Source organism: Fulmarus glacialis, unplaced genomic scaffold (assembly GCF_000690835.1).
Source record: "Fulmarus glacialis isolate BGI_N327 unplaced genomic scaffold, ASM69083v1 scaffold8689, whole genome shotgun sequence".
NCBI classification, from domain to species: domain Eukaryota; kingdom Metazoa; phylum Chordata; class Aves; order Procellariiformes; family Procellariidae; genus Fulmarus; species Fulmarus glacialis.
Genome location: NW_009232718.1, coordinates 83,943 through 94,379, shown reverse-complemented (window position 1 = coordinate 94,379; position 10,437 = coordinate 83,943). Strand labels below are relative to the sequence as shown.

Sequence of the window (10,437 nt, the reverse complement as noted above, 5' to 3'; positions counted from 1 at the left end):
AATATACAGTATTAATACTGGCTGTACATTTGGTCAGAATATTTTACAAGGAGCGACACTGGTCAAAATTCTTATGACGCGGTAAGTGGAAGTAAAGGAATGTTGGATTTCTTTCTGAGAGTTGAATTTTTTCACAAGAAGTTTTAGAAGTTGCTTTGCATGGCTATAATGAAGTGTTAGATATTTTAAAGCAAAAATGTTCCCATTTTTTTTCTTTTATGCTAGTGTGAGGAGAAGAGATAATTAAACGCATTTGGAATGTGCTAATCATTGACCTGGAATAAAACTAAGCCACAGACAGCATGTGCAATAAATCTCTGCACATTGGTTCCGTTTAAATGGCTTTATGAGATGATCTGTGAAGTATCTGGTACAAATTCCTGCTACCATAGCCTCATCGAACCATTCCCCAACAGGCTGCCAACCAATTGTTCCAATACTAAAACAAGAAAAAAAAAAATTGTGACCGTCGCATATTTTTCTATAGTACAATAAAAATATCTCAATGTTAAGCTGATTTAGCTTATTTATGTGCATATTTTTCAAGGCTGCCAAAGAAAATACTCAGTCTTCCAGGCAAAGGCTATGCTGGGAACATGAGCGTGAGATTTCCTTTGCTTTAGTCTAATAGATTTTTTAATGTCTGGGTACCTCGACCCCCGTTGCCTCTTTAGACCCCTAAGGTCTAAAGTGAGTTGGCTAATTCAGTGTATGTTTTACCCCCATCCAGAACAAGCTGAGAAGCTAATAAGGTAAGCATGAGACCCAAAGAAAACAGAAGTAAAAGATATACAAAATTAAGAAATAATTACAGGAAGGTAAAGATCAGTGTAACTATACCAATATTTTGTACAATTGAATTTGTATGTTCTATAGCAATGAGAAACCTCCTGAACATGGGAAAGAGCAGGCAAGTTTATGTGAATGAGTATCCTTTAAAATAATTGTGCTATAATCTTTTCCACATATTAGGTTAGATCTTTTTTCTGACACAGTGTGATGCTAATTATAGTAACCTTAATATGGACGACGGATTTCACTGCTACTGCTTGATTGCTTGAATGCAAAGGGACATTAAATCTTCCAGTCCTCAAAGCGGTTTCTTGGGGTGTTCCTTCAAGTTCAGTGTCTTGCCACTTTCACGCTAGAAGTCACTTTGTGGCAAACAAAAAAAGAAAGAAAAAAAGGGAAAAAAAAAAGGAAAGAAAAAGAAGATGTTGGTTGTGATGGATTAATTTCAGACAGCAGTTTCTGCTGAGTTCACCATGCTTAATGTTCTTCCATTTAGGAAGGAGTTGCTGTCAAGTAAAGCAGATGAGCTGCTTTCAGTTTTCTTTAAATACATGCTAACAACGTAACATCTCTTTCTTCAGGAAAATGATCCAGTTGCATATTGTTAGAGAGATCTGCCTTGTGCTTAGCACGGACAAGTAGGGTTAATCGTCGTCCTCCTCCTCTTTCAGTGGGGCTATCGCGAGTTTGTCCTGAACCTGGAAACACGCTACAAAGAAGTTGACGATGGAGTTGTACAAATGCTGCTCCAATGCTGCATTGCTAAAGTAATGGCTTTCATCGGGGTAAATCTGCGAAGGAACAAGAAAATACACACTGTTAAGAGCTTAAAGTCTCAGGACTGACCGCCCATATCTGCAGCTCCAGCTGGCCTGCAAACCCACTGCTTCTCCTCAGCACCGTGTGTCTTCCTGTAGATGCACGAGGTCCAGGGTAATTCAGGCACCACAGCGCAGACTTGCATCTTCCTTCAAAAGGAACTTTTTTTGGGGAGGATTTTCCATTTAATTCCATTCTGAACAAGTACGGGCTAAGCAGAACCAGACCACACTTACAAATAACAGTGCTTGCTCCTTGTGAAAACTGAAAAAAACCCAGTGCAAGTCTGTGGAGAGAAAAGGCACTAGGTTTTACTGACTAAAATGAAGGCTTTAAAGAAAAAATGTCATTAAGTAAAAAATTGAAATAAAGCTTGCTGGAAAGTAATTAAATAGAAAAAATGTAGGAAGCTAGAAATGAAATAGTTTAAACACAACTTTCCATTTTAATGAAACAGATAAGTTCTGCATGTGTTGAAGGAACGCAAGAGGATCATAATGGGTTGTCTAGACCAGGATATTGAAGGGGGAAAAATGAGTTTCTAGGGCTGGATCCTTGCAGGCAGGACTAAGGTGTCTCACTGTTGAGTACCTCAATCCAAGACGTAGATCCCTCAGCCCTCTATTCAGTCCTCAACTAATCTTTGAGGTGCCTCTAGTCCATCAGTGGCTTCAAGCTCTAAAGTACTAATGCTTCTGCATTGGGAAATATGCAGGGGTGCCTCTGCCGCTGTTGTGCTGACCCAATCTGTGCCGAGCTCATTTCTTAGCTCCGCGTCTGTGCTCCAGCCTATCTGTCTTTGGAGCATGATGGAATGAGCATAACCATCCCATGAAGCTCCGCAGAAATGCAGCCAGAGGGAGCTGGTATTCAGTAAATCAAGCGTTCTACTAACGCTTGGGCACTGCAACACAACCGTCTATAGTGTGAGCTGTAGCATGGTCCCTGGCATGGTTCCGTCCTGGGCTAGTTGCACTCTCCTGGCTGTGGCTTGAGATGTAGCAGAGGTCAGGGACCATCCCCATGGCTGGTGGATGGGTTCATTTTGGAAGATTTAATGGCTTGGACATGGACTATTCAGCAAATCAGAGACGTAATTTGGTGGAAAAGGGGGCTTTCTAGACCAGAGTATGTTGTTCGCAGCAGGATGTCAGATTTAAGTGACACTTCTCTCCTTAACTTTTCTGGTTGATTTAATTTAGATGCCTGTTTCCCTGTAATTCATCCTGAATTTGGCCTGTTGTTCCAAAGAAAGTCTGTTTCCCAAAGAAAGTCAACAGGCATCAATTCCTTAGCGATATGTCTTTTGAAACCTAATTTACTGTAATTTAATAATTTAATACTGTTCTACAACTGTCCAAACCAAAACAGTGGTATCAAATAAGCACGGGAGTACATAGGAAAACATCATATGCAGGTGCTATTTCTACTGCCAGGCTGTGTTTGCAAGTGGTTTTTCAAAGCTTGCTTCGTAACAGCAGTTTGAGTTCAAACTGGGAAATAACTGTTCAAATATGAAAAAAGGAAACACGTACTGTACCTGCAAGCTGTAATTAGCCTTTGCCCTTATTAGGTGTGTGATAAGGTCCGCTGTATGCTGAAAATGGATTTTTTCTGTAAAAACAGATTACAATCATTAAATTGGCAAATTTAATTAAGAAAAATCAAAGCCATCCCAAACATATAATGAGCTCAAATGATGGGCTAACTTACCATCAGCAGTAGCATGAATGATCAAAAATGTCTGTTCCTTCAGTAATGAGACTCTGTGTGCTAATTTGGTGATCTGTGAAGGTAAAGGTTGCAATAAGATCAAAAATCTTGCTAGAAATTAGCAATTTATATGGAGAAAATAGAAACACTTATTTCCATTTGATACTTCATCACAAGGATAACAAGCAGACACCAGCACAGCATATTCTCTTGGCTACTTGAATCACTCTGGAGGTAAAATAGACCCCCACCCTGTCCTTCCAGGCTTGGTATCAGCAGCAAGAAGAGGTCAGAGACCCTCGTCTGTTCTGATAATGTTCACTAAAAGCCTGAACTGCAGAATACATAGAAAATGTCAAAGTGAATTTCCAGTGAATACAAACCACCGATGAAAAGCGTGCCCAGGTGCCTATGCCTAAGAACTCTTCAGAGAGCTGGAGTGACTTTGGTATGGTTTGAAAGCCAACCTCAATGAGCTTTGAGAGCCCAGGGGAGGATCTGATACTAAAGTCAAGTGTCCACTGCTGAGAATGTCTTTGCCCCCACTGTCTTTCAGATGCAGGGAGGAAATACTAATCTGAGTGACTGCAAATGGTACTGGGTAAGAGAAATGAAGGACTTCTCCACTTTTTGCTGCATTGTTCAGAAGAATACAAGTCTCAAGGAGACTCCAAAAGACTCCAAAAAAGTCTTGGAGTGGAAAGAGGAATGTACGTCTCAAATCACAGAGGTTACTGCTTTATAGGGGGGCAGGGAAGAATAGCTGTCTCAACTTAAATTCCTGTTTCCTTCACTGTTTAAATGCAGGTGCCCTAGCTGTCATTCAATTACGTGAGTTAATGTATTTATTCAGTTAAGACACCCTTGTTTAAATGCAGGTGCCCTAGCTGTCATTCACTTACGTGAGTTAATGTATTTTTTCAGTTAAGACACCCTTATATCAATCCTGTCTTTTACCTGTTTTCATCTTCCCACTGTCCTACGTGGTTTCCACAGAAGATAGACAAGTGCATCTCCGACAGCAACAGGACCTTCCATGACTGGCTATGGAGGTCAAATTAGCTGGCTAAAAACATTGGCATGTATTACTGAGATATGGTCACTGTCATTTTACATTGCAGATTACGCGTATCTCTCCCCATTTAAACGATAAAGCAACCCTGAACATTAAAAGTGGCCCTGCATATTTCCTTGGTGCTAGAGGCAAGTTTTGGAAATTTTGGTGTGTGCAGGCCTTTTCTGGCTTTCTTGCAGCTCCACACTCTGTATGGATTTAGAAAGCGTTTGCAAATTTTGCAAGGGTGCCCTCTGATCTTCCCTCTATTGTTGGACTTAATTAATGAGTTCTCTCATCCTCAGATTGCTGGCTGCGACGCTTAAGTGTTGTGATGGTGTATGCACGTCTTGCACTCTGTTCTCCCTCCCTATACGGCTCCTTCCTTTCTGCTCCCTCAGTTGTAACCTACCACACAACAATACAGCTTTTTTGGAGTCTACATCAAGTCTTGAATTATGTGACCTTCATAAAGTTCATGTCTGGTCCATGGGTTAGGAACAGTTCTTCTCCCTAAACAACTCATGTGGTGTGTAGGAGATGTGTATCAGTTAGGGTCCCTACCCAGAACAGTGCCATGCTCTGCAGAGAGCTCAGGTGCTGTTCCTAGCAGTTAATCCCAAGTCAACCAAAAGTACCACTATTTGCTTAGGCCAGCTTTTCAATGCACAAAGAGCACGTGGCAAGACAAAGCTCTCATTCCTGGAATATTTTCCCTTGCTTTCACCTCTACTGACTGCCTTCAAATTTCTAAAAGGACTAAAAGAGTTTGCAAAGATTGAGAGATCATGAGTGCAAAATCTGAGAGGCAATGAACTCAGTATTTAGACAGCCAGGAAAAGCTTCCAGTGCAGGGGCACAGGGTGCCACCTGCCTTCTCTGTAAGAAAAGTTTCAAACCTTTGCTGCCTTCACATCTTCTAGCTGAAGGCAAGGCTTGGTAGGCTTAACAATGTTTTCTGTATAACAAAGTTTGTTTGTGTGACTATTCTTTATTAGGTTTTTCCTCCAAGTAAGGAAAGAAGACATGAATCAACTGATCCCATCATATATATTAAACAGTATCTTCGTTAACTGGTGCCATGTCTCCTTTTCTATGTCCTGCTTAACTCTGGCACAGAGTTCTGCCTACCTGAAATATCACATCTGTGCTTACATTGAAAAAGCCAAGAGAAGCTGAGATTCACTTGATTTTGGGTCAAAAATTATACCTCAGAGAGAATCAAAGTGGCAAGACCGTTGGGAAGAACTTTAAAGGAGGCCATGACATCGTGTCCACTTGGGCACATCTGAGTTACTCAGCCTCAGCTCTTTCAATCTGTAAAACTGGAATAACTGTATTTACACAATTTAGGGAGGCAGACATGAAGGCTAATCAATAAAAACCATATCCGTCATTACTATTAAGACAACAAAAGCAGGAAGCAGGCTGAAGGACACCTTGCTGCCTTTTAAATACAGAGTTTTACTAGTGAGTCCATCTTGCATATCCTTTTTCCCTCCCCAAAAGAGAACACATTGAGGAAGAGTTAAAACCCTGTTCACATTTTATCAGGGAAATGCAGTGTCCATGCAGTTACCTCGTATGCTCTGTTATCAATCCCATGCAAGCCCAAGTATCTTTCAGAAAAGGCTGAAGCTTGAAAAGAAAAAAAGAAAACAGCTCTTTCAATCATAAGTGAGTATACTGGTGCTTCTGAGTCAAATATTGCAAATGCTAAAGAAGATCTTCTTTTCTAACATTTGCCTTAGTTACACAGGACACATTTCTAAAAGTTTTTGAAAATGCACTAAGAGTATGTATGATACTACAGTCTTTCGTTATCACCATGTACTTACGGTTTCTAAACAAGTCACAGAAGACCCCCCTTTTTTTTTCCTTAATGCAACCAAAATATGAGAGGAGAAGAGCACTATCGTGTTGTGTCCCTTTCTCCTTTCACATAAGGCCACCTCTATCAACAATCAACAAGCTCCCCCTGTTGGTCTCAGGGATAACTGTAGGGGGACCTGAAGGCTGGCTTAACACCACTGACGTTCATGGCAGTCCCCTGATTTTCACTGGCACTAAGTGCAAAGGGAACTGGTGTCCCTGAGAGAAAGGACCACCATGCACAGTGGAATTTTGCCACCAGAGAGAGGACAAGGTGGGCAGGCTGGACCACAGCTCCCACGGACGGATGGTTCAGGCAAGAAAGAAGCACGTTCAAGGCAGTGGTGCAGGTTGGTGTCAGAGGCTGGAGGGGTTTAGAGCCAATTCTCCTTTATTTAAAAGGAGTGAGTCATAAAAGTTATTATTAATTATACCCACTGGTGCCAGCAAAATTGCTCTGAGGGGGAAAAAAGGGTTTATAGCTAGTCCTAAGAAGACACACAATACAAAACAGGCAGGATCTTGGGGAAGAAAGAGAAGATAACTGGGGAAGGTTAGGGCAGAAACATCATTTGTGGTCAACAAGAGCATCTGTGGGCTCTGGAATGGGGTTTACCATATAGTTTGAAGTCTGTCAGCGGAGAAAGAGCAGCTCCACAGGCGAACACCTGGTTCTCTTCGCCGGCTGGAAGCATGTAAGTGCTCAGGTAGCCGCCGTAATCCTAGAACACAAAAAGGGCAGGGGCGTCAGTTGTCCTGCTATGAGGTGCTGCTGCTTTTGGGTACAGAAACAGCTGAGACTCTCAGCCATTACAGAGCCCTTAATACCTTGCCCTGAAAAAACACGAAACAAGGGACATGTCCCCGGCTTCAGCAGATGTGGCTGAAGATGAGCTCTATACTCGTTGCACTTTCCTGAAGGCAGGAGGGTTGTGTGCCCAAGAGCTTGCCTCTTTCCATCCCACTTTATGGATGTAGGTCTAATCAGATACGTTACCTCTCCAAAATATTACCCCAGTCTTTCGCTATTTAAAATGGACATCACAATTTCAGCGTCTGCCGTCAGGCTGTTAACAATTCCCTGCAGAGCTGCTGCTGTACGTGCAGCTCTCTTCGCCCACTCTAAGCCTGTATCTCCCACAATAAACAATTTCTACTCACAGTCCCATTCTCTTTTCAAACCGTGTGTACTTCGCAATTGCTGTTTCCCAGCCGGGCACACACTGGGGTGCAAATCAGCCTCAGAAATCAATGCTGTTGTTGTACATTTGTACGACATGAGCTAGATCTACCCACATTCCCACAGGCCTTAAGGGACAAGATGAAAATGAAATGAAAGTTTGCAAGGGGGAAACATAATTAATTATCTGACAGTGTTTTCCTGACAAACAGTCACTTTCTGCAGTTGGAAGTTAATCTAAAAAAAAAAATGGACGAATACATTGATAAAATGAAAGCTTTCATCTTTAACATCTCTGAGCAAGAAGCAGTCTATCTCAAAAATAAATAACAATAAAAAAGCCACCACTGACATATTCAATAAATCCGGATTTAGCTCAGCTGCTTAGCCACATCAGCCAACTAGAACAGCACAGAGGAATAACGGGAAAACGTTACCTTCCCAAACACACCGACTCGCATTTTGTCAATGTAATGCTCCTTCAGCATTGTCCTAGAACATGAGAGAGGAGGAAAAATGGGTTAAAAATATTTTTCCCTTAGATATAGCAAAGATAGTGTGATTTTTATCAGCTTGAATTTGGGGTGGCTGCAGAAAAATGATGTAGACAATCTAAATTCATGCTGCCACACGCTGCTTTCACATGAGTCTCTGTTCGATTTAATCTTGCAACTTGTGTTGGATTTGACCAAGCAATGGCAACAAATAACCTGCATGACCTCTGAAAGTCATAATAAAGCTGATGCTATTGCACTACTCTGATAGTGGTTTTGGTGTGTTTATGTGCAGAATAAATCTAACAATATGACAGGACTTGACATTTAGGGTTTTGCACTGTTTTTTTTGTTTTAAAAAGTTTAAGGGTTTAAAGACGGATTTTTTCCAACTACCAGGACAGCAAAAAATTAATGTAGGAGCTAATATTCAAGCTTACTTGTTTGTAGCTGTATGACTGTACAGAGCTAAAAATAAATAGGCTTTGAACACGTGATACAGATAAGCGTGCTCTAATTTAGCTCTGTTTAAGGTTTGTTTCTCCCCCTTTGCACTGGCTGGCATGAGCTTTCTCTCACATGCCATCACTTGGTCACAGCTGTATGACTACATTGTCCTTCCCTCCCACCTCCTTGCTCTACCCTACACACCATTAAAGTAACCAGGACTAATGACAGTCTTCGGTATATTATCATTAATGAATTAATTTCTTCAATAACAGTGTTATTCACCGGACAGCTTCCAATTGATCCTTCTCTTCCAAAAGGCCCAGCCTCCTCTTAACCTCGTGCAACAGCTTAGTGCCTTGGAAGCCACTCCCGCGGCCGTCGAACTTCAGCACGATAGCGTTGTGAGAGCTGACCATGACGCTTTCCCACGTCACCTCAAATCTTTCCGTTACGATCTGGCTGCCAGGCGTCCCATCTCTGAAACAGAAATAGGCATTAAGCAAAGGCAACAGCACCAAGCACGAGCCAAACGCCCTCCCCAGGGGCCGTGAGCTTGCCGTGGCAATGGGGACCCGCAGCTCCTGCAAGCATCGTAAGGCAGAGCAGATTTCAAGATGGGGAGACCGGTCTCTGCAACGATGATGTGCAGAAGGCTGGTTGTGTGGGATGGGTTTTGAGGCTGGGGTGGAAGCTGCAGGTTGGTTTCTGCCTCCCTCTTGGCACAGCAGCTATCGCTGCGCTGAGCTGAGCTTTGAACAAACCTAGCAAGCACATCACTAACGGGGCAGGATTCCTCCTCTGAGTAAACCAGGGCAGCGACGCAGAGGTCAGCTGAGTTTTCCCTTTTTACACCTGCTCTAAGCTATATCTGTTTTCTACGTTCCCCAACATGGCATTTTTCTGGTGGAGGAGTTTCTGTGAGGAGCCTGGCTTTGGGGCGCGTTGGCACTGCCAAAATAAGTTTGATGAAGCTTGCAGACATCAGTTGTCCTTTCCTTTACTGGCAAGCGTTGGGGTTTCATTTGCTGCCCCCGTTCACCCAGCCCAGACCTTCCCTCTTCCACGGGGTTCTCGAAAGCGGCTGTAGATGGAGCTGTCAATCACTTCTGTCACCATTGCTTCACACGAGTACGGAGGGAAAGGACACTTTTAAAGCGATAAAACAAACAGCTTAAAAATGCCCAGGTTGGCCCAAAATTGGTGGGTAAGGGGAAGGGGTGGGCAAGACTCCCTCTTCACCCTTCTGCTTAGGTCCTGATCCTGTACAGGGGAACTGACCCCGCTTCAGCCAGAGAGCTTGGAAAAATCAAGAGATGATGATGATGATTATAAGTAATACTTTAGGACTGGGATTACTGTAGAGCCACTGGCACTTCCATCTACTTCTTGTCCTTTTTGGGGTTCTGGGAGACATCAGGCAACTCACTGCAGGATTTTAATGTGCATGTGACTTCAGTCGTTTGCATTTATTCAGGCGAGACCCAGGCACAGCCAGCTTCAGAGGCAGCCTAATCAAGTGCTGTTAGCTTGATGAGTACCAATCTTCCTCAAGCACTTGTATAATGAAGTACATTTTCTCTGCAGTAATTTTGTGATGTAACGACACGCTTATTGCAGTGTTTTTGTCCTTCATGGAGGGGTGTGCAGGATGGTGTTCAGGCATTCATCACTCCTGCATGAGGCTTCTCTCTCATGGGTGTTCCCTGGCAGGGGGCAAGTGATGCAGTTGGACGCAGCCAGGGCCAAGCAGGTTCTTCCAAGGTCGGTGACTTCCCTCCCCCAGTTTCTTTCCAAATTGCCAGAAAAAACTCAGTAATGTGTATTATTATTACTAAACCTAGCATAAAGAAATACGCATCTGCTATGCCTGCCAAGAGGAAATCCTACCTACCTAATATAAATGCTAACATCGTGGAGATCTTCAAAGGTTTCTAGCTCTCTCTTTACTATCACTTCAGGGAACGCCGGCATTTACATGGGAAGGATTGCTGGTGAGGGTGTCTAAAATTTAAGCTGTAGTAAGGCTGACTGCATCCCACTCTAAAACTACCTGTTAAGTGCAG

General features: G+C 42.8%; 1 protein-coding gene across 1 annotated transcript in view; it reads right to left on the bottom strand.

Annotated features, from left to right (window-relative positions):
* Positions 1–1,334: 1,334 nt before the first annotated feature.
* The window catches only part of DPP6 (dipeptidyl-peptidase 6), a gene marked incomplete at its 5' end in the record, with an annotated part of 87,161 nt that continues 78,058 nt past the window's right edge, over positions 1,335–10,437 (bottom strand). The window contains 7 exons of the mRNA XM_009585037.1: positions 1,335–1,583; positions 3,152–3,225; positions 3,325–3,397; positions 5,958–6,016; positions 6,867–6,972; positions 7,868–7,922; positions 8,657–8,851. Coding sequence (XP_009583332.1) covers positions 1,437–1,583; positions 3,152–3,225; positions 3,325–3,397; positions 5,958–6,016; positions 6,867–6,972; positions 7,868–7,922; positions 8,657–8,851 — 709 coding nt within the window. The remainder of the gene's footprint in view (positions 1,584–3,151; positions 3,226–3,324; positions 3,398–5,957; positions 6,017–6,866; positions 6,973–7,867; positions 7,923–8,656; positions 8,852–10,437) is intronic.